This window comes from Phycodurus eques, chromosome 5, assembly GCF_024500275.1.
Source record: "Phycodurus eques isolate BA_2022a chromosome 5, UOR_Pequ_1.1, whole genome shotgun sequence".
Classification (NCBI taxonomy): domain Eukaryota; kingdom Metazoa; phylum Chordata; class Actinopteri; order Syngnathiformes; family Syngnathidae; genus Phycodurus; species Phycodurus eques.
Genome location: NC_084529.1, coordinates 20,021,199 through 20,045,481, shown reverse-complemented (window position 1 = coordinate 20,045,481; position 24,283 = coordinate 20,021,199). Strand labels below are relative to the sequence as shown.

Here is a 24,283-nt window from a genome sequence, read left to right as displayed (position 1 = left end):
TCAAAGGAACTGCCTGAAGAGCTCAGAGACAGAATTGTGGCAAGGCACAGATCTGGCCAAGGTGACAAAAAAAATTCCGCTGCACTTAAGATTCCTAAGATAATACTGCACTGACAAAAGTTGTATTTTCGCCTCAACACATGGTCTTCAGTGATGAAGTCTTTAAAATCCTTCTTGACAATCATTATCTCACAAGTGAATCATCTCAACATTTTTAATGTCATTGACAAGAACATAGTTTACCATTACGTTTGCTTTAATACTCGTTGAGTATTTTCCACTTCATTTGTACTAGATCCTCATTGGCTGACACTGACAGCAGCGCTCCTGCTACTGGCAAGTGTGTCTTGTTGTTCTTGTTGCCAGTTAAGCACTGGGGTAACTATTTTCCTCACTTTTTTTACTATCTTCCTGAATCAAGTCTGGACATGTACAGTAAGAAGTTGGAATAGTCAATTAAATAAGAAGGGGGGAGCAGTCGAAATGATCAATATATACGAAGCATTTTGATTTGTTTAAAGCATGTGAATTAAGATTTTAAAAACAGGTTTTAATTGATGAAAACCTTGTTAGTCATATTTTCATGAGATGTTTGGGGTCCCCTGGAAATCTCGGGGCCGCAGGCAATTGCCTGCGTTTGCCCCTGTGTACAACAGCGGTAAGATAAGTAAAAGAATAGCCAATGGAAGTTAGCGTGATGTCATGGTAGGAGATGATCGCCACTGACCATAGTTGTCATGCAGCTGACAGAAATTAGTCTGTGACACTTTGTCTAGCGCTGTTTCCGCTTTTATTTTGGTAGATTTCTAATTCCGGTTTTGTTCCCATTACTGATGGCTTGATAGTCAATAGAGATAAACTTTTTTTGTGTTTAAGGAGCGCTGGGTGAAGCTATCGACTGCTCTGTTAGCTTCTCGCATTAGCCACTGACTGGCTAGCTGCCATTTGCTTGTCACTTGTGGTTGATAGATTTCACACTACATTGGAAGCTGATTTATTTTTTTACTAGATGAGTTTTTAAAAAATGAGCTGCGCGAGGTCTGTGCAGGTAGTAAAGATTTCATGATGGTAACAGTTTGGACCCCAGAATTATTGCAAATACTGTATAATTGATCTTGAATGGAAATTTGGTTTTGAAAGTCAGCCAAATACAAATTCAACCGGCATCATGGACAGAAATGTGGGCCAGCTTTGAGGTACCATATTGTGTATATCTAATTTTCCGCACATTACACAAGCATGGTCATCATGTTTTAATTACCCCCACCCCACACACACACACACGACTCCTTCATCCTAAAAAAACACACCATTTTTCTTCTTATTGTCTAGCTGACTCAAACTCAGCATAAATGTCGTGTTTCAATGAGTTGCCAAATGAAACCTTTAATACATCTCACTGCAGCAGGCAATCAATCAGGCAGTGACTCTGTTACCGCTAACACAATTACACTAATTCAATCCAGAGCAAAGCCGGCAACCCAGAAGACAACAGCGAGTTTTTTTCCTGGTTTTATATCTGTGATAAATGATAAACCACAGTTATGTTTTAACGGGAGGGCAATCACTCTTTCACACAGGGCCATGTAGGTTTGGATTTATTCTCAACCATCATAATAAAAACCTTCATTTAAAAACTGATTTTTGTGTTTATTTGTGTTGTCTTTGACTCATATTTAAATTTGATTGATGATGGGAAACATTTATGTGTGACAAACAAAAATAAAAAATCAGGAGGGGGCGAATGCTTTATCACACCACTGTGTGTGCGTGTGTGTACTTTCAGAAAATATTCACATTTGTTCATTATTATCTTGTTGCAAATTTTGTTGCAAATCATATGAACAGACTGAAATTTTGAACCTAAAATTATTTAAACAGTATTATGAATCAGCCAGCGTGCACCATTCAGTTATGCATCCTTTGTAAATGTATACATACAAATTGAAGTTGTGGGTAGTGCATGGAAAAAAACAAACAAAAACGTTCCCCAAACCAACCTCTTTTGAAGTGAAGGTTTTGACTGAAATTTTGTAATATTCAACGTCTTAGAACATTTCTGCAGGAGGTATTTATTTTCACAGAATTGTAGTGTGAACATGGCCCACCAATGTATATTAGTGTGCTCCTGAAACTTGGCATCGTTTGGCATCAATGTCATTTAAGTGTTGTCAGTGCACCCTCTAGTGGACAAAATTAGCAACGAAATGTACTTTTATTGAATAATAGCACGACACAGTGGATGACTGCTTAGAGCGTCCGCCTCACAGTTCTGAGAACCGGGGTTCATTCCCCGGCCCCGCCTGTGTGGAGTTTGCATGTTCTCCCCGCGCCTGCATGGGTTTTCTCCGGGTACTCCGGTTTCCTCCCACATCCCAAAAACATGCATGCTAGGTTAATTGAAGACTCTAAATTGCCCGTAGGTGTGAATGTGAGTGCGAATGGTTGTTTGTTTCTATGTGCCCTGCGATTGGCTGGCAACCAGTTCAGAGTGTGCCCCGCCTCCTGCCCGATGATGGCTGGGATAGGCTCCAGCACAGTGAAGAGAAGCGGCTCAGAAAATGGATGGTTGGATGGATGAATAATAGCAGGGGAATGTGTTCCCCATCCCCACGGGCCGGATTGGAGCCCCTGACGGGCCGGTTCTGGCCCGCGGGCCGTATGTTTGACACCACTGCCCTACATGGTCGTATAGGCTCACAGTACAATATTGTCCTAGATTTTAGTATGTATATATATGGTATGTATGGGACCCTACTATGGTATGTGTAGGCTTTCTACAGTTTACTATTCAAAGGCAAAGTTGTGAGCAGCGTACAAAAACAACAATGAAGCTAAAGTGAGCCCCCATTGGATATCTTGGACAGAAGGGGAGGGAGTTTACTGGGAGGATATAAATAAAGTAGCAGTATATGGAGGAGACAGACTGGCTCTTAAATATAGCGCTGGTTTATTTACACCTGCACGGGACTGGGGAGGAACAGAAGCCCAGAGATGACAGCAGGAGGGGCCCCTCTGCATATATTTATAATGAAGAATTGAGAATGGGGCAATGAATGCCAAAGACACAATGGAGAACTATAACGGTTCATTGAAGACTCTAGATTGTTTCAAGGTGTGAATGTGAGTGTAATGCTTGTTTGTCTATATGTGCTCTGCAATCGGTTGGCGACCAATCCAGGGTGTACATGCACATATGCAGACTCTGCGTAACTTCTAACAACAACCCAGGCTAACCTTAGACATACAAAGCGTGTCTATGACTCCTTTGAAATACTTCCTTGACATCAGTGTAGTGCTTTTTTTTTATTAGACAGAGCTCTGGCGCCATCTTGTGGAATCTTAGGGTGTTCCAGAACATGCACCAAAACTGCAAATAGGTGAGAATTTCAACAAATATCTAGAGATATCAGTGAATTTGTGAATAGTCAATAGTTATTTTTGTATTACTTATTTATTACTCAAATGAACACATCACAACATAAGACAAAGATAATGACATTCAAACAAACAACAATACTACAAAGGGGAAAAACAAAACCAACCACAATGCACAAAACAATCGTTTAATAAATATACATAAAAAAGATCAATAAAAAAACAAAAAGTAACGAAATAAATAACACAAAAATTAACAATAGCAGCACAAAACACCTTGAGCATTGTGCAAATGTCTAAATTAAAACCAAAGCCAAAACCCAGGCTTGTTCATGTTACCTTAAATCCGGACCTAAACATTTCTTAAAAACTTCCCATATTCCTTTTACAATTTTTGGCTCTTTGATTCATTCCAACCATGTACCCCTCCAATGTTTTGTTTCGCCTTATAACATTTTGTTGTATCGCGCATTCGCTAACCAACACTAATGCAGTAGGAAACCCGTAATTACAATGAATAATAGTTCTAGGCCATACATATCAATCAAACAGAGCAGTAAGTACGACACTAACCGAGTAGGTCTTGTTTTGTGACGTGACGACGTATTGTTAGATGCTGCGCAAGGTAGTTCTTTCTACGGCGTTTGTAACCACAAAACGTCTTAGACCGAGGACCCCTATACAAACACAAAACTTACTATTGGCAGTCGTCATCCCGAGAGCGAGCAAGCAATATGTAAGTCGTACAAGTGAGCGTCAACAGTAAAGTGCGAGATAAGACGGTGAGGACGTGACCGCTCATTCCTTATAAAGCGACTCGTGGATGTGACAGTGTCACTTTGGCCTTGTCACAAAAATGCACACTTCCTGTCAGTTTGTCACAACTAACCAAAGAAAAGTGCAGCAATCTGGGGCGTGTGAGAGAACGTGCAAGTGTTCCCGATCAAGTTGCGTTCCAGATAACTCAAACTCGACAAAGGCCCGAAAACAAGAAGCTGACATGGAACTAAGACTGCAGCAAAAAGTTTCACAACTTTTCCTGACGGAACTCATCATGAGGGTGTTTCCTCTTGAGAATAAAGCCACCACGCCCGACAGGAAACCGTAGTACCAGTATCATATTGAACTGTACAAATTGCACCGGGCCCATAATACAGTGCAAGAGCGCACAATGTAGTATAATCCCAAACGATGATGGAGGAACGTTATATTGTATTGGCCCATCCAATAGTGTAGGACCACAGTACAGTATACAGACAAGTTAGTATAGGTCCATAGCCTCGTAATTTAATTACAAAATGTAAGTTACTGTAATCAATCACATTACCGGTATAAAATGTGATTAAATTATAGCTGCTTTTGGAAATTTTCATGATTACGGTTTTAATTACGTTTAAAAAATAGCTGTCAAAGCTAGAACTTTTTTTCATTTCACGTCCTCCTCCTAATGCCGACGCTTGTGATTGGCTCTCTCTGGTCATGTGCCATTCTCCTTTTAGTCTCAAACATGACATATCTTTCCAAATATGACCTGAAAGCATCACCTTGTGGTGCAATCTATCGGTTTATCTTTGATTTTGAAAAGGTTAGACTCATAGTTACACTTTTTTTAATGGAACATTCCCTTATCTTTGTTGTCATATGATGTGATATTGTCCAAATTGAACACATTTGTCCTTAGGTCAACGTGTTATGGTATGGTGGTTTTCCACATGCTGTACAAATATAATGCAACAAACATTTTTTTTTTTTTTTTTTACTATATTTACATTTCATCATGCTTTCTGTTTGTGTAAAGAACAAATATGTGGTTAATTCCACAATAATAATCGATGGTTTTAAACCACTGTTTTTTTCCCCCCAATGAAACATTTAAAGGTCCGGGTGATGCATTTATTCCAAATTAATAAAAGTAATTGAAATGTATTCAAAGTTGTATTACTTGTGAGAAAGTAATTCAAAGTTAGACTACTATTACATTTTCAAAAGGGTAACTTGTAATTGCAACCAACTACAAAGTCTTGAGGACCATATAGTCGTAGTGACATCTAATGTATGGGACTTTTAGGCGGTCCTCTACCAACTGGTGGACCACCTTTAGTGATTTTACACACACACACACACACACACACACACGCGCGCGCGCACGCACGCAGACGTTAAATCTCACAGCTGTCTCTTTTACCACACACACACAGGCACAAAATCACTGCCTCAAAAAAAAGTTTGGACAACAACTGACAAGCGTGTTTAAAATGTAAATAAGTTGAACTAAAGCCAATTCCACTCCCTCTTGACTATATAGCTTGTGCTTCTATTTATGTATGTTACCTCATGTTCAACGCGCGCGCAGCATGCTTTGTGTCAGACATCTTGTTAGCGTTGTTACGAAATGAACGAATTGCAAACCTGACGTCACCAATTTGGGAAACGAGCCCGCATTCAATTAGCGTGCCACGTGATTGCAGCACATCAACGAAAACGGAAAACAAAACAAGGTCTATTATTAGAATAAGATGTGTGTGTGTGGGACAATGTATAATGTAAATAAATGACTTGCCTTCTTTAGCTTTCTTCCTCCGAACCAACGTGCCCCCCAGTCTGCCCAGAAAGGACTCGTCCTTTTTGCTTTTGACCGACTGCGAGCTGGCGGACATCTTCCACACTGTGTGTGCGCGTGTCTTTCTCACACACGCGACTGTGATGACAATCGGGGAACAGGGCAAGCACACACACTCACACGCACACGCGCGCGCGCACACACACACACGCACACGCCGGCCAAGTCAAGGGCAGATAAGCAGGAGCTACTTATGTGAAGCACATGGATCGTGCGTCGGTTCACAGCGCCCCCAATAGGCGCGATGTGGAACTACACATGTGGTTTGTCCTGATGTGTCCTCCAAAATTTGGGACCACCAGGGAGACACATGATGGAATTCATGTGACGTATTTTAATTTGGTATACAAATCAGCTTGGCGGAGTAGTGCACAGTCAATAAGTCCCATACTCGAGTCTCAGCTCGGAGGATTTTGCAAGTTTATTACAAAAACGTGCATGTTGGGCTCATTGAAGAAAGATTTTCCATTGGTGTGAATGTGAGTGTGAATGGTTGTTTGTCTATAAGTGCCCTCCTCGATAAGTTGGCCGGCGAACAGTTCACGGTTGGCGTTTGTATGTTCCCTTTGTGCTTGTGTGGGATGAAAATGAATGGACGGGACATTCATATTGAAGCTTCAGTTGTCCTCGCCTCCACTTTTTTGTGCTGTTTTAATAGGAAAAGAGGACAACAAAACGCATTTTGTTAAATAAAAATAAAAATAAAAAACAATAGTTTTCAATATAAAATACATACGATAATATGTACAATTTTAATAAAAATTAAAAAGTGTCAAAAATACAACATAACAAATTTATTCATTTATTTTAATTTGAATTGAAATTAAAACAAGTGAATAAATTCATATGTTAAACAAGTAATACAATTGATATATATATATATATATATATTTAAGATGCATTTACAATTTTATTCTCTGATTTATTGTACTAATTTAACACAGAGAGAATAAAAATGACTTAAATCAGAATGCATAGTAATCTACCATTAACCCACACTAGTAGTCATAATTGTAGTAAATATTTGTATGAAAAATAAAACAGTAAGACAGTAACTGAGCACACCTTCTTGTGCCGCTGTGCAAATTAGTTTGTCGCTACTTATCGAGTTTTAGGTCTTATGTTTGATCTTTATTATGCACAGCACTCTGGTACAGCTGCCTTTCTTTATTTTTTAAGACCTCTGGAAATAAAGTTGAGTGAGTTGTATGGATTAGGCAGGTGTACCTAAAATTGTAGCTGACGGTTATTTTTCATTCACCTGAGGTCCTCAGCAGCATCCAGTCAACTTGAAGTCGGCGTCTCAATCGCTCCAGTGCCTCAACATCTTCCGCTAGTGGAGCAGGAAGTCGCCCCAGACAGGGCGAGGGACTCCCAGAGAGGGAGGCCAACGTTGGGCTGACCAAAGCCTTGTCATCTCTCTAAAATTGAAGCAATGAGTAAATTTTAACAATGCCAGTCAAACATTTTCCTTGCGGTATAACTAGTCATCTATAACAAAGCATTTATAATCATATTTCTAAATGCTCTACATATATTCAGTGGAGCTATCCATCTCTCTACTGTTGCATTGTGAACACCAGCCTAATCTCTTCACCTGTATGAGAACAAGCATGCGACCCCGAGCCAAGCCCTGCAGCAGGCCGACCAACTGCTGCCACGCACAGTCGCTGGCACCGTCTGTGCCCGGCATTCGCGCCAGCAGCACCAGAGCGGGGTCGTACTCGTAGGCGAGAGGTAGGAGGAGGCCGAACGTAACCTGCGCCAACCCCGACGTGTGTCCGCAGCCATTCTTCAGACGCACAGGTATGTAGTGTTTGAGCTGGGGCTCCTCCGGCGCTTCCTTGCTGACGTGCACCGCAAGTGCTGTGCTGAAAGACGACCATGTCATGAACATGAATGTTTTAACACTTCATTATACAGTGAAACCCTCTGTCCATCGCAGGAATACGTTTCAGACCCACCTGCTCTCTGTGAAAATTTGTGTAAGATAGAGATCATATTAAAAAAAAAAGCATTTTCTCAGTTTTACCCCTCCCGAACACATTTACACTTTTTAAAACAGTCTTTTGAAGCACACTGTAAATGTATTTGAACACACACAAACAGTTCCAACCACAAAATTTATATAAAATACTGTACATATTGTAGTGTCCATGTTCGATACTGTATGTGCCTTTAAGAGGCGAAGCCTGGTGAGGTGGTGTGCAAAGTTGGCGAGTCTGCGTGCGAGTGCCTGGGTGTGAGCTGTGGCCAACAGCAGCTCGTGTATGAGTGTGCTTATTTGTTTTACTGTTCTGTTGTACAATGATTTGCAAATCATGTTCAACCTATATTTAATTGAACACACTACAAAGACAAGATATTTAATGTTCAAACTGATAAACTTGTTTTTAGCAAATAATCATTAACTTGGAATTTTATGGCTGCAACACGTTCCAAAACAGCTGGGACAGGGTCATGTTTACCACTGTGTTTCATCACCTTTTCTTTTAACAACATTCAATAAATGTTTGGGAACTCAAGACACTAATTGTTGAAGCTTTGTAGGTGGAATTCTTTCCCATTCTTGCTTGATGTACAGCTTCAGATGCTCAGCCGTCTGGGGTCTTCGTTGTCGTATTTTACGCTTCATAATGCGCCACACATTTTCAATGGGAGACAGGTCTGGACTGCAGGCACGCCAGTCTAGTACCCGCACTCTTTTACTACGAAGCCACGTTGTAACACGTGCAGAATGTGGTTTGGCACTGTCTTGCTGAAATAAGCAGGGGCGTCCATGAAAAAGACGTTGCTTGGATGGCAGCATGTTTCTCCAAAATCTATATGTACCTTTCAGCATTAATGGTGCCTTCACAGATGTGTAAGTTACCCATGCCATTGGCACTAAGACAGCCCCATACCAACACAGATGCTGGATTTTGAACTTTGCGTCCATAACAGTGCGGATGGTTCTTTTCCTCTTTGGCCAAGACGTCAACAATTTCCCAAAACAATTTGAAATGTGGACTCGTCAGACCACAGAACACTTTTCCACTTTGCATCAGTCCCTCTTAGATGAGCTCGGGCCCAGAGAATCCGGCGGCGTTTCTGGGCTTTTGCTTTGCATAGTAGAGTTTCAAGTTGCACTTACGGATGTAGCGCCGAACTGTATTTACTGATATTGGTTTTCTGAAGTGTTCCTGAGCCCATGTGGTGATATCCTTTACACATTGATGTCGGTTTTTGATGCAGTGCCGCCTGAGGGATCGAAGGTCACGGGCATTCAATGTTGGTTTTCGGCCTTGCCGCTTACATGCAGTGATTTCTCCAGATTCTCTGAACCTTTTGACAATAGTATGGACCGTAGATGATGAAATTCCGAAATTCCTTGCAATTGTACGTTGAGGAACATCGTCCTTAAACTGTTCGACTATTTTCTCACGCACTTGTTCACAAAGAGGTGAACCTTGCCCCATCTTTGCTTGTGAATGACTGAACAATTCAGGGAAGCTCCTTTTATACCCAATCATGGCACCCACCTGTTCCCAATTAGCCTATTCACCTGTGGGATGTCCCAAACAGGGGTTTGATGAGCATTCCTCAACATTCTCAGTCTTTTTTGCCACCTGTACTAGCTTTTTTGGAACGTGTTGCAGCCATAAAATTCTAAGTTAATGATTATTTGCTAAAAACAATCAAGTTTATCAGTTTGAACATTAAATACCTTGTCTTTGCAGTGTATTCAATTAAATATAGGTTGAACATGATTTGCAAATCATTGTATTCTGTTTTTATTTATGTTTCACAAAACGTCCCAACTTCATTGGAATTGGGGTTGTACATTGGCGAATGGGGCTCCCTTTTTCCACATGCAAGGGCACGACAGTAAGGAAGTATACTATAAAAGATCACTATAAACTGCATTGTATAGTGTGGGGAACACTGTATAAGAAAGTAGGAATAATATTCACCCATCTTCTGGCAGGTGACTCAGGATTCCAGTGCCTCCAACACATACAACCAAAACACTGCGCAGAAAGGAAGAAACAACTTGCTTTGATTGCTAGTTACAATCCAGTTACAGCTAGATCCACTTTGTTTTACCGCTGTTTGAGAGCAGTTGCGTGCCGGATGACGGGCGCCATCACCATGGAGATGTCACCTACCAAGGCCAATCCATTGCAGATCTGGGCAGGGGCAAGAGAATGTCAGGAAAGGCAGTGCGGCTCAACTGCAAGTCTTAGCCCCTAATTTTATCCACTTATCAAAGGTAGAGTGTTGTGTTGAGGGAATCCAAATTTAAGGCTTTTAGTTAAAGCCACCTCACTACATATGACAATGAGTTGGATCAATCTTCCATTCGTCCATTTTCTATAGCACTTGTCCTCATAAGGGTGGCGGGTGGCCCGGAGCCTATCCCAGCTCATTTGTGGGTGAGAGGCAGATCACATATGGACAAACAAGTATTCACACTCACATTCACACGCATGGACGATTTCGAGTTTTTAAAACATCCTGTATGAAAATAAAATATAAAAAAACATTTCAAAAATATTATTTGTTTTACAGTGATTGCATACTAATTACAAATACTTCCATCTATCCATCCATTTTCTGAGCCGCTTATCCTCACAAGGGTCGCAGGAGCGCTGGAGCCTATCCCAGCTATCTCCGGGCAGGAGGTGGGGTACACCTTGAACTGGTTGCCAGCCAATCACAGGGCACACAGAAACAAACAACCATTCACACTCACATTCATACCTACGGGCAATTTAGAGCCTTCAATTAACCTAGCATGCATGTTTTTGGGATGTGGGAGGAAACCGGAAACCCTGGAGAAAACCCCCGCAGGCACGGGGAGAACATGCAAACTCCACACAGGCGGGGCCGGGGATTGAATCCGGGTCCTAAGAACTGTGAGGCAGACACTCTAACCAGTCGTCCACCGTGCCGCCATTACAAATACTTTATAAAGAAAATACAGTAAACTCCCTCCATCACAGGGGTTATGTTCCTGACCGCCCTGCGAGAAGTGAAAATCTGTGAAATAGAAATACCCTATGAAAATACACCCTAGGCATGTTTTTAATAACATTTATGGTACTTAAAGGTCTTTAAACACCCTTTTAAATCAATACAAACACATTAAAAAAACATATAATATATTGAAAGAGAGAGAAAGAGAGAGTAGGAGCAATGGATAACACAAAGATATTGTACAAACAGTATAAAAAAAAAAAATAGAGTAACAACTGTAGTAACACTTACAAAAAAGAACGTGAAATACCGGGACCACGGATACTGAATCACAAAATAGCGGGGGTTTATTGAAAACAGAGCAAAGTTGTTTGGAACTGCGAATGTAAGGGTAATGTTATCGTCTTTTAGCCCTTCATCTTGGTAAATCAAACTGAAAACTTTTCAGGTGTTTCCTGTGTAGCGTTACCTTAAACTTCTTTTAGACATGTGTGCAACAATAACCAATTCTTAGAGAGCAGAAACATAAGGCACCCTTCTCATTTGTCATTACAATTAACAGTTAAATTGATTTTCTACTTTTATGACAATTAAGAATTGAAATCGAAAATAAAAAAATATATATTGTTCACTTTTTTTCATTTCTATTTAATTTCCCTCATGGGATGAATAAAGTACCTATCTAATAAAGGTATTATGATGCACAGTTTTAAAAAATACAGTATGTTCTGACGACCTCGTTATTCTCCATTTTCCCGACAAGTGCAGTTAGACTGGACATAACAGCATCATCATCAAAGTCCTCTCTGGTTGGAGAGAGAGAGAGAGAGAGAAAATGAGGGTTATTAAGGTGGTCAATTTTGAAACTCAAAGAAACAAAGAGATAATCGCACTCGGCTGAGAGTGAGTCGGCATGCTCGGACAAGCTGAAGCGTTTGCATCCGTCGGGAGAAGCTACGTCCTCGGGGATTACCACCGCGGTGCGTACTGGAGGCGGGACACACTTCTGAGGCTCCGGCCACGTTACGGCGTCTTTGCTTACAACTGCTTCTCCCCTTTGCAGCTTTTCTTCTCTTCCTTTTTCTTCCAGCTTGATGCGCTTCGTGCTGACGTCTGAGGGGGGTGCTTCAGCTGGAGAAAAGCACACCAAAAAAACATAGCAAAAGGTTGTAAAATAAATTGAGGTTTACCAATAAAGTTTGCTGATATTGATATAGTACTAGAACAAGGGTGTCAAATTTGTTTGCATCACGGGCCACATCAAGTATATAATACTTGCTGGATGGATCAAGTATGCTAATACTTGATGTGTGTCTTGACGTGTGTTTAAAAAAAAAAAAGAGTCAACAGTGAGTAGTGTCATTAATTCCCCTTGAACGGTAATCAAGTTTGTCTAAACAAGAACTGTATTTAAAATGAGCTGCTTGTCAGTCCAGTAATACCTGCATGTTTGAAGCAGGACCAGTACTTCCGATGAGCTGCGCGAACACACTGAATGGACTCGAGTGCGCTGAAAGAGAAGCAGTTCCACTCTAAGTAAGGGCGTCGTACACAAACTCATTGATCGGCGACACGGTGCGGCTGAACCTCTGACAGGGGCCTTGCAGGTCAGCGGGCCGGGGCGCTGGATATCCGAGCAGAGTTTGAACTGTGACACACACGGACTGGCTGAGTGAAGTCAAATTGTATCCTCCCTGGAAAATGTTTGCAGGATGCTGTCAAAAGGTTCACATGTTCAATGATGGCTGGATGGATAGATGGATATCTGACCTCAAACCTAGTTAGCTACCCAGATAGCTAACTAGCTAGCCAGGTAGCGATTGAGCTAGATTAGATTAGGATAGATAGATGGATGGTAGATTAGGATAGTGGGTGGGATGGATGGATGGATGGATGGATGGATGGATAGATGGATAGATGGATAGATGGATAGATAGATAGATAGATAGATAGATAGATAGATAGATAGATAGATAGTCAGACCTCCAGCACTGCACATAGTTTCCCCCCAGCGAGATTCATCAGCAGGTGGGTGAGGTGGGCAAAGATGTCTGGGGTGGCACACATTTCACCCTGGAAAATATTAAAGCTACAGTAAGAACAAGAGTAAGGCTGGATAGGTAAAATGGCTACATACAGTATAACCCAAATTGATGGCACAGCAGAATGTAGTTGTGTACCTCTGGGTCACCGATGGCAGAGTCAAAGCCTGCACACACCAACACCAAGTCTGGGCAAAACTGCGACAAGAGTCAGTAGAGTTCAGTCAACGAGCACTTTGTGTCTGTTAGTTTCGTTGAATTCGTCTCACCTCGTAGGCGACTGGCAGAAGGACGTGACAGAAGACGGCAAGATAGTCAACATTCTGCATGCCGACCTGGAAATATGAATTTTGTCAAGGTTTTGACAACAAAGACTGGTTGAAAGTGGACTATTTTGAGCTAGAAAATACTCATATTTGTTCAAGTATTGCAATATCGTATGTACCAAAAGACTAACTGAGTGAGATTCCCCAGGCAAGAGAAATTAGCAGGCTTTATAGCAACAACTGGCACAGGACCATTTTAAAGTAGAAAATTGTAGCTTTTGTTGCATTTTTACAAATAGCAATATTATATGTACACAGTACATCAACAAAACAGACTGGAAAGTGAATGGAGTGAGCTTCCACAGGTTAGCAAATTTTGCGTGTCACTGACCTTGTTCCAAGGTACATTTATATTGAAGCCAGCACCTTTGTCCTTGCCAACACTGTCATAGTCTGATTCTCTGAGCTCAGGCCAGAATTTCTGATGTTCGTAACGGTGCCAAGATAAATAAAGCACGCTGTGGAAGGAAACCAATTTCAAATTATGATAAAATATACAGAAACTTAGTAAATGTACACACCTTGGGTCGTCCTCAAAGGCATACTGCACTCCTTGACCGTGATGTATGTCCCAGTCAACTATCAGCACTCTGAAAATAAAACCAAACAAATTTAAACAAAGTATGAAGAAATTACACAGGGATGCATTTCTCTCTGTAGCCACGCTACCTTTGAATGCCATACTTTTGCTGGGCATATTTGGCTGCTATGGCCACGTTGTTGAACACGCAGAAACCACTGGCTGCACTGCGCATGCTGTGGTGCCCTGGGGGTCTATTGAGAATAAAAGATATGGTTATGCGTGCAAATTCAACAGAGAGATGGCCTAAAAGTTCTTACCTGACTAGAGCTATGCCGTTTCTCACCCTCCCGGTCATCACGCCGTCGACCAGCTGCAGTGCGGCTCCCACTGCCAGCGTCGCACAGTGATAGCTGTTCTGTAGCATAAAGTGGAAGCAACCTATGGTCTTTGACTACTATAAATGGCTGCTAGAATTACTTGGAACTATAGTGAACCCCTGAACTGTTTTCCGTGTGTTCGATAAACGGCCGAAAAGCGCACTGGCATCTGTGGCTGTCCTTTCCCACATGCGAGGGCATTACTGTAATTATATTGTAAAAACCCATAAAAACACAATCGGTTCAAAAAATCTGCAACTCAGCAGGGGCGCAAACGATGAACCACGATATAGCAGGTAAACACTAAGTCCCACTAACTGGGTGGAAGTAGACGGCTCCATATTGCAAGGTGAACTCTCTCAGGTCTTCCAGAGTCATGTATGGGGTCTTCTTCACTGCCTCCAGGTACTCCTCGCTAGAACAACATTTTGGTAGTGCTTAAAAAGGGAATCATAAACAACATTTGAACATTGTGGGCTCAGGACTCACCTGTGAATCAGGAGAATGTCGGCGTCCGTGGCCTGCCGGACAGGGATAGAGACACATCGAGCAGCCAGGCCGCTCCTGACCAACGCTTCGTGACTCGCTGTCAGACGCTCGGGTCTCTCAATTTCACAATCTGGACTGGAAGTGGATTTTTATAATTCAAGTTTGAATTTCATGATTAGACACACATTATTGGTCAAGCGGATTGTAAAAAAAAAAAAAAAAATGTCTGTGCTGAGTGTAAACTGAATATCCTTGTGTGGTATAATTAAAGGATTCAGATAAAAGACTCCATAATAATAATTTTAAAAAATAAAATCTCTCTCTCTCTAAACACTAAAAATAATTTTGATTAAGTAATATTCAAATTTCCTGAGCATGTGAATGTTGGGTTTTCATTAGCTGTGACAGTGAGCTGTAATCATCAAAATTATATAATAAAAAGATCCATGAAATATTACACTCTATGTGCAGTGAATATCAATTTCAATTTTTGAATTGAATTACTGATTTTTTTTACAGTATTATAATTCATCAATATGCCCCTCTACATATAATATGAATATTCTTATAATTTTATTTTTAGATTGTTTTTGTCGCAGCAGTTTTTTTCATCTTATTTTAAAGTTATGAATCAAAAAGAAAAAAAATAGTACACCATAAATAATATAATAATAATAATATTTACCTATGCAAAAAAAAATAAAAAAAGTGATCGTTGGGGCAATGTTACGATTTGGTACACGTGCTTAGATAATCCGACCAGCAACAACGTACTGACACAAAGTTAGCTTAAACAGTATAAACATAACACCGGACAATTATGTCCATGTATCACACGTGCATTTAAAATTTTACTACAACTAAAAAAAATACATTATCTTTTGTAAAAAAAAAATAATAATAATAACATTGAAAAATAGGGTTTCCATTAGGGTGCACCAACCTAACTAATCCGACCAGCAACCCCAACTCTATACATTTTCCACTACAGCATGAACAATGCGTTATTTTAGTAAAGGTATGCTTGTTAAAAAAAAACAATACAAAAACACGCAGATTAGCGCTGCATTTTAAACTGTATTGTCATTTTAATCAAAGAGCCGGCTAACTAAATAAAGCTCCGTGGGGAAAATAAAAATAAAAATACGTCAGTCATTCATTATGTTATGTTGTGTTTGTGGACCATAGCGACCAGCAGTAAATTATTAGCTACACGTAGCAAAGTTTCCATACAGACTTGTTCGCCTAGCTAAATGGCGGTTTATTTGTCACCTCGCACTTACTCTAACCACAGCAGTTTGTAGCGAGTCATCTCCTCGTCGTAAACTAAGGCTGTTTCCATCTTGGGAGCGCTGTTTAATGTCTGCAGGGAGGGGAAAACTTGAAGACAACCAGGCAAAACCGTCCATGACCGCTATGAAGGGTCACAGCGCCTCCTGTGGAAATTAAACGGTACTGCCTTTTGCAGCAAATGTATTTGTAATTAAAAAAAACCCTCTTAATTTTAAAATGTAATAACAATACAATTTATATTGTGATTGTAGTTTTTTGTGTTGAATTTGTTTATTGATTTTTCACTTTTAAAATTTTAATTAGGCCATTCTGACCAATTTAAATTTGCCGAGTCTCTTAAAAATTAAATAATTTAAATAGAATATAAATACCACGTATACACAAAATATAATCATAAAATCATTATATAAATATAATGTATACTGTTTATACAGTGCATTCAAAATAAGAATACATGATTTACATTAATTATATTACGTGTAATATAATCTAATTACAGTACTTAAGATATTCATAAAACATATAAAGACTATTATTACATAATATGAATACAAAATATATAAATAAATTAGATATTAAATATTAATATACTATAATGCAATTAAATAAAACAAATGTAAAATAAAAAAATACTATTAGCATGCAAATTGTGAGGGTATTTTGTCAGCTTTATTATTTTATATTGAAACTAGACTGGAACAGCTTCTTGAAAATACTGCGCTGTAATCACTATTCCATGTGTTCTCAATACAATTCATTAATATAAACAAAACAAAGACATTCTCAAGGCATCTGTGAGTTCACACCATTTTATTTTTCATACAAAAAATAGAGTGCAAAGTAATATTTAAAAAAAAAACAGGATACATTTACACTGATAAACAATTTATTTTTTCTGTATAATACTTAATTTTATATTTGCAAGTTAATTTAATATTTAGATACTGTATATGCAATGTTTATTGGGATTTTTTTTGGGGGGGGGGGGGTAGGTGGGGGAGAGGTCTGGATGGTGGGTGAGGATGCTCAAACATGCCTCTGGTCAAATTGACCCAGTAACATTATTGGCGTTCCTGAGACAGAGAGGGTTCTGTTTGAGTTTTATTCCATAGAGAGAGTTTGTCCTTGCCTCCGTTGCAAAGTTCTTGCTCATGTGGGGTTCATTTGTTAGTTTTTTGTTTTTTTTTAATGTATGAGAACAGGGGCGGAGCCAAAGAGAGGGCTGGGGTGCCCATGGCCACCCCGATGGCCACCCCATTGGCCACCCCATTGTATGTGTTTGTCCAGAGTTGTGTTTCTTTGAGAGGCAGCGCATCTATAAAGAGCTACAAGACACCAAGAAAGAACGTGAACGATACCATTTGCACCCCTGGTGGCGACTGTTTTTTGTCGAGAGGCATCATCGAAATGTTGGCCACCCGACAGAATATTCTCTGGCTGTGCCTTTGTAAGAGGAGTGTGGTTCTTGACATGCTCAATGTTTAAAGTGCCTTGAGACAATTTTTGTTGTGAATTGGTGCTATATAAATAAAATGGACTGCTTTGTATTGTGTTTAGATCTTGGCTGTTTCTGCTCACTGTTCAGTGACCATCTCTGCCTCCTGCGTTTTGTCTGCCGTTTCCTCCTGTGTTCTCGTAGGGCCGTCTAAGCTTCCCTCCTGGTCGTCCTTCTGCGCCTCCCTTCGTTCCATTTCCTTTCTCCTCCGTGCTCCGCACAGCTGCAGGAACGTCTGCCTGCATCTCTTCCGGAAGGACCGGTCGCAGGCGGCGTAGAGCAGCGGGTTGAGGCAAGAGTTTAGGTAGGCCACGCAGGTGACGTACGGGTGCGCCGCCAGCAGGATCTGATCCAAGGCGCAGGAGTACGGCAGGAACCCGAACTCCAGGAGCAGGGACAAAGTCTTGTTGACGTGCAAAGGCAGCCAGCACAGGAAGAAGGCCAACACCAGAGTCACGATGACCCTGAGTAGCCTACGCTGGCGCCGGGGGTCGGGTCGAGGCCCGCGGCCAAAGTGTCTGCTGAGGAGGCGGGCCAGGGAACAGTAGCACACCAGCAGGACGACGAGGGGCAACAGGAAGCCGAGCAGCGTGGACTTGATGCTCAGGACCGCCGCCCACCACATCTGGGCACGTTCTCTCTCGTCCTCGTCCGGCTCGTCTCTGATCAGCATGGAGTAGTCCATCTGGCATGCTATAGAACCTGACTCATCCGGCCAATCGGGCACCTGGACGGAGCGCATCAGCAAGGCGGGCAGCGCCAGGAACCCGGCCAACACCCACAATCCCGCCAGCGCCCTCGGAGCCCGGGCGGAAGGCCGGCGACGCGGCTGTCCGGTCAGGACCCAATAGCGCTCCACACTGAGCACGCTCAGGCTGAAGATGCTGGCGTACATGTTGAGGGCGGTGAGGAAGCTGCTGAGCTGACACAACGTCTGCCCGAACGGCCAGTGGTACCCCAGGGCCGTGTACACAGCCCACAGGGGAAGGGTCACCAGGAAGCAGAGGTCTGCTAAAGCTAAGCTGGCTATCAGAGAGTCTGTTAGGGAGCGGGACGGGCACGGGGTCCCGGGAGACGAGGAGGAGGAGCTGGATGAAATGTTTCTTCTGGACGGATACCTACACTCCCTCTGGTCGGTTTGGCAACAGGGCCTCAAAAATCCTGCGGGATGACTTCTCTTCCTGTCGGCTCGGTCCAAGTAGGCCCACAGCACCAGACCGTTGCCTAGGCAACCCAGCACAAAGGCTAGCATGTAGACGGACGGAATGATGGAGAAGGAGGGAGACCAGTCGGTGTAGTCGCATTGGAAGAAAGGAGAAGGCGAAGGAGAGGTTAAGGACTCTGCATCTGACATGTTGGACTCCATTTAAAAGGTTTTTCAAACTCGGATTAGATGTTTGCTCTTCTCGGCTTTGATCTGCTGATCTATGCAAGCAAAAAGTTTGTAGAAACATTAGTTCATCAGCTTTGTCACGTCTTTAATCAGCTTTTTAAACAGACTTTTTTTTTTTTTACATAGGGGTGTGGTCTGGCCGAGGTTATTGGGAGAGCTGATGTAGATATGGTTGCAAAAGTGTGCACACCCTTTTATAACTGGGATGTGGCTGTGTTCAGAATTAACTTGTCACATTCAAACTTATGTTAAATGGGAGACAACACACACCTGCCACTGTTTAAAGTGATTACCCACCAAAAAGTTCAGCTGTTCTAGTAGGCTTTTACAACCTGTAGTTTTTGTACTAACACTATCTGCTATTTCGAACTGTCCATTACTCCTTCCACCTAAGACCCCAGTTCCATCTGAAGAAAAACAGGTCCAAAGCATAATGCTGACACCACCATGCATCACTGTAGGTATGGTTTTCTTTTGCTGATGAGCAGTGTTGAGCTTGTGCTAAACATACCTTTTGGAATTATGGGCAAAATGTTAAACCTTGGTTGAATTAGATCATCACAAAACGTCCGAAATGTGGGAAAATGTATTATGGTCCGATGAAACCAAGGCCATTTAAACCATTTAAACCATTTAATGTGTTGGATGTGATTGGTTAATTGTGAGCACTGCCAGATGCCCAGCTCAAAAGGTATGCACACTTGTGCAGCCACATTATCTCAGTTGCTCATTTTTACTTCCCCTCATGATTATCATTATTTTTTTCGCAATTGAGTTAAACAAGTCATGTTACATTATGATGAGAAAAAAATGGTCTCATTTTTTAATATCACAAAAACTGGTGTTTGAACAGGGGTGTTGATACTTTTTATATCCACAGTCAATAAAGGTTTGATTCATTAGCTGTGATGATAACCAGAGAACAGGGAATGTCACTTACTGCAACATAGGAAAGTTTTCTGTCAAACAGTCATTTTCCAAAGGTGAGTAGTTTCACTTTGTGGTTTTGTCAGTGGTTAACGTCTCCTTACATTTGTGTGATGGTTAGCAATGTAAAAACAAAAACAAAAAAAGCTAATGATTTCTACTTTAAGTTACTTGTCGCTTTTACTTTGGCTTTTTGTGGTCTACCAGTGACAGCAAGAATGTTAAGTGCGATAACAATAGAACAGGACATTAACCCTTTAACTACCCACTTTACCAACTTAAGTTAATTATACTTTATTTTCGTATTATTTTATGATACTGTGGCTTACACCTCTTCCATGACTGCAATGTTAAAATGGAAATAATTTTCACTGCTAGTCACAAACCTTTCCTTTTCTTTGGCTTTTGGCGGCCTATCAGTGATGTCAACACGATTAATCATTTATCAATTACATTCATAAATAATACTAAGCAGATGCTAACGTAACAGGCATCCTGAAAGGGTGAGGGGGTTTGCTTTATCATACAGAACTAACCTGAAGCTCACTTACCTGCAGACACTCCATCAGCTTGAATTAAAATCCAGTGCGACAGAGAAAATTCAGCTTCTCTTTGGTTATCTAGTTTTCTCTCTGAGATGTGCATGGTGAGTCTTATAAACAACCTATGCCCTCCCGCCCATAGACACTCACACGCCCATAGACAATCACACACCTCCTCTCAGTTGTCCTCACAGCAGACCACACCAGTGGAGTTACGAGACCTGCAAACTTCCCCCCCAAACTCGAGCACACACACTTCCCAGGAGACACAATAAGCTCCCCCCACAGTCTGCTTGCAAACACACACAGATGCAAAAGGATAATTCAATGTATCCAAATGCACATCCATACAAATATGTGCTCACTTTGTTGATTGTCTCTCCCGCGCAGCAAAACGCAAAAGACAAACACTAAAAGTCAACACACTCACTCAAAGAGCACCATAAAAGGGACCTCCTGAGACCCGACATCATTCTACAGAGTAACAGGCATGAGAATTCATTCCCAAATATTTTACCCTCACCAAATGGTCAAGTATATAGTTAAAAAATATCTCTACAGTTCTCTGTCAATATGTATTGTTTATTTTCACACTGAACTTTAAAGACTAATAAAACCTTCATTGTTTAATTTGACAAATAAATTTTCTAGGACTTTACTTGTTCTGATAGCCTTCTTTTTATTGATGGTAAAATTTTAACTTAAAAAAATATCTCGGGGGGGGGGGGGCATTTAAATAAAATTATGTTTGTAAAAGAAGTCTCAAATACTTTTAATTAAAAAAAAAAAACTTTCTAAAGACAACTTTGTTTTAAAAATTCACATTTTTTTCCCCAAGACTCCCTCCAAAATAATTTTTTTAAAGATTAATCTTAACATATTTTCAAATATTTTTTTTCTCATCATGGCTTTTTAATCCATTCCATCCATCTATTTTCAACACCGCTTATCCTGGTTAGGGTCGCGGGACGCTGGAGCCTATACCAACTGACTTCGGTCGAAAGGCGGACTACACCCTGAACTGGTCGCCAGTCAGTCGCAGGGCACATATAGACACGGACAACCATTCGCACTCACATTCACACCGTCACTGAGTGGGAACTGAACCCACGCTGCCTGCACCAAACTCAGGCAAGTGTACCACTACACCATCAGTGACCCTGGCTTTTTTTATATTCTTTAAAAATCGTTTACTTTGCATCATGGCTTTTTAAGTTAAAAAAATAAAAATAAAAATAAATTACAAAAATCAGCCTATTGTAACTGTGCCTTGAAAATAAAAACTTTAATTTTTTTTATATTCAAACTTTTTTTTCTTCAAAATAAACAACTTAAGAAAACACTTTTCCTCTATGACTATTTAAAGGAGTATTAGGACCATAACAATAACTCAAATCAAGAAAATAAAAAGTTATTTTCTGGTAAGATTCTAACTTCTAAATTCTTGTAACACACAGTATAGATTTTTTCTGTTGCCCTTAAACGTTATCCTGTAAAACAACCCTGAGGAAGGATTGACATGTGAGGTGCAGACCGTGCAGTGCTTGATGGACGACTACACTAGCTTGGAATGGGGTTGCTATGTAAACAGCCGAGATACGGCAACAGTAAATAAGGAGTGCAAAGGTCATGTTAGCATCGAGATGTTGTTACGGGAACAGATGTTTCCACATACATTCCCATCTTTTCTCTGGCTACTCAACACACGCACACACAAACAGTGTAAAAGGAAATAAAGGTAGAGTAAATACATGCGTTTCCATGGTGCAAAAAAAGGTTGGGCATTGGAGGGAGAAGCAACAAAGCAGAGATATGTTTCTAATCCACATCTCCTGTACAACTAAAAAGGGTTGGAAATGAGATGCGTCCACTCATAGTTTGAATTTTCTATTCACTCTAATGCGCAATTGGAAGAAATCACAATTAAAAGTAGTTCTACCAAGTGGGGAAGTTGGTGAATTAGTTTTGTTGACTCCTGGTAGTGGAGGAAAATAGACAAAATTGGGGATATAGGGCCGCCCAATTAGAAAAGCACATTTTTATGTGCATGTAAGTCAAAATGCAAACAGAGGGGTAATTCTAGAAGAAAAAAAAGTGAAATTATAAGGATACTAATCTTTTCCTTTCGGCTTGCCACACTCTAACCTACCACAACCTTACAGTCGGTAACCTCCTTCAGATTACATCCTGTGCACAAGATGTAATCCACCTGCGTGCTTCTACCTCCGCTCTTGTAGGTCACCCTATGTTTGTGCCTCTTCTGGGAAAAAAAAGTGTTCACTACAGCCATTTGCATCCTTTTTGCAAAGTCTACCACCATCTGTCCCTCCAAGTTCCTTTCCTGGATGTCGTACTTACCAATCACTTCTTCATCACCCTTATTTCCTTCACCAACGTGTCCATTATAATATTCACCAATCACGACTCTCTCTCTGTCTCAGAACTACTTTGTTTAGCTCCTTCCAGAATTTCTCTTTCATTTCTAGGTCACATCCTACCTGTGGGGCATAGCCACTAAGCACATTATACATAACACCGTCAATTTCAAATTTCAGCCTCATCACTCGATCTGATACTCCTTTTACATCCAAGACATTCTTAGCCAACTCTTCTTTTAAAATAACCCCGACTCTATTTCTCTTCCCATCTACACCATGGTCAAATAACCCTGTCCCTAAACTTCTAGCCTTACTGCCTTTCCACCTGGTGTCCTGGACACACAATATATCAACCTTTCTCCTAATCATCATGTCAACCAACTCCCGAGATTTTCCTGTCATAGTCCCAACATTCAAAGTCCCCACATTCAGTTCTAGGCTCTGTGCTTTCCTCTTCTCTTTCTGCCGAAGAAACCGCTTTCCACCTCTTCTTCTTCGACTTTGACCCACAGTCGCTGAATTTCCACCGGCGCCCTGCTCGTTGACGGCGTTATTTTTTTAATTTTTACAAATACCACATATACATTTACGCATGAACCTTTATCTCACACGGCTGAGTGTAGGTTACTGTATGAACACATTTGTTATGGGTTTTAAAAAAAATACACGATATTAACCTTGTGGGGTGATCATAGTGAGCCATGTGTCCTCCCATCACCCCTGAGAGAGCAGCGTCACCCATGATCGCAGCGATTCTCTCCTCGAACGGGATGAGGCCCTCCGCGCCGGTTCTTCCTTCTTTTTTTTGGCCACACTTTGGCGGTGGGCAGCTGTCCTCTGCTTCACAACCACCTTAATCTCCGACTACTACTTTTTTAGTTCAGCGTGTGCGCGCTATTCTGTCTCCACAGCATTGACAGCCGCACACCCGCTGTCCCATTCACTCCTCTTTCGCGTGTTAACGCCGGAGGTCAGCGTGCCAAATAGGATTTTCTTGCATGCCTCCACTTCATTGAGCAACTTCACATTCAGGAATTTTTTTTTTCTTCATTACATTGCTCATTTTCCTTTTTTTCTGATCACGCAGATATCGGCATCTCAGCTGCAGTTCATTTAAATATGATTTGCATATTCAAATGTGGGCGTGGACAGGGAGGAGTCGGCTACTCCAACATGTGGACTCATTTCCACGTTGATTGGAATGCACGAAGGAAATGTGCTAGGATTCATGAGTATGCAGTTTCATACATCTGAATATTTTTGTGCTTATGACATTTTCTGGATTTGAGCGTACGCCATGTTTTAGTAGGAGATCCACACAAGTCTTTGTACATGAGGCTCCAGCACACCAGCGACCCTAGTGAGGATAAGCAGTAGAGAAAATGGATGGATGTATTTATCTAAAATGAAAAGAAAATATAGAATGTGTACATTAGTGCCACCCGTAAAAGAAAACCACATTTTATGAGAATAAAGTCGTAATTATGAGAACATTTCAATAAAGTTGTCAGTTCACAGGGGGAAAAAAAGTCATATTAGAA

The 24,283-nt window shown here is 41.0% G+C and overlaps 2 protein-coding genes across 7 annotated transcripts; both read right to left on the bottom strand.

Moving 5' to 3' along the window:
• Window positions 1-6,362: 6,362 nt before the first annotated feature.
• Window positions 6,363-16,115, bottom strand: hdac10 (histone deacetylase 10). Of its 6 annotated transcripts, none has more exons than XM_061676610.1 (19): window positions 15,998-16,115; window positions 14,715-14,849; window positions 14,544-14,640; window positions 14,166-14,263; window positions 13,995-14,099; window positions 13,847-13,915; window positions 13,657-13,783; window positions 13,269-13,334; window positions 13,138-13,197; window positions 12,941-13,030; window positions 12,545-12,672; window positions 12,400-12,467; window positions 11,851-12,088; window positions 11,694-11,763; window positions 10,085-10,167; window positions 9,952-10,008; window positions 7,596-7,869; window positions 7,226-7,419; window positions 6,363-6,644 (listed from the first exon to the last, which is right to left on the bottom strand). In XM_061676610.1, exons 1-18 carry the CDS (start codon window positions 16,054-16,056, stop codon window positions 7,252-7,254), a joined length of 1,992 nt encoding a protein of 663 aa, XP_061532594.1. In that variant the 5' UTR covers window positions 16,057-16,115; the 3' UTR covers window positions 6,363-6,644; window positions 7,226-7,251. The 6 variants fall into 6 exon arrangements, with proteins under 6 accessions (XP_061532594.1, XP_061532592.1, XP_061532593.1 ...); XM_061676608.1 differs by having other exon boundaries at window positions 7,260-7,419; XM_061676609.1 differs by having other exon boundaries at window positions 7,260-7,419; window positions 12,545-12,651.
• A 1,466-nt stretch (window positions 16,116-17,581) lies between these two features.
• Window positions 17,582-23,713, bottom strand: aplnr2 (apelin receptor 2). Its single transcript, XM_061676471.1, has 2 exons — window positions 23,420-23,713; window positions 17,582-18,747 (listed from the first exon to the last, which is right to left on the bottom strand). The coding sequence occupies exons 1-2, from the start codon at window positions 23,433-23,435 to the stop codon at window positions 17,582-17,584; spliced, it is 1,182 nt and encodes a 393-aa protein (XP_061532455.1). The 5' UTR covers window positions 23,436-23,713.
• Between the last annotated feature and the right edge of the window lie 570 nt (window positions 23,714-24,283).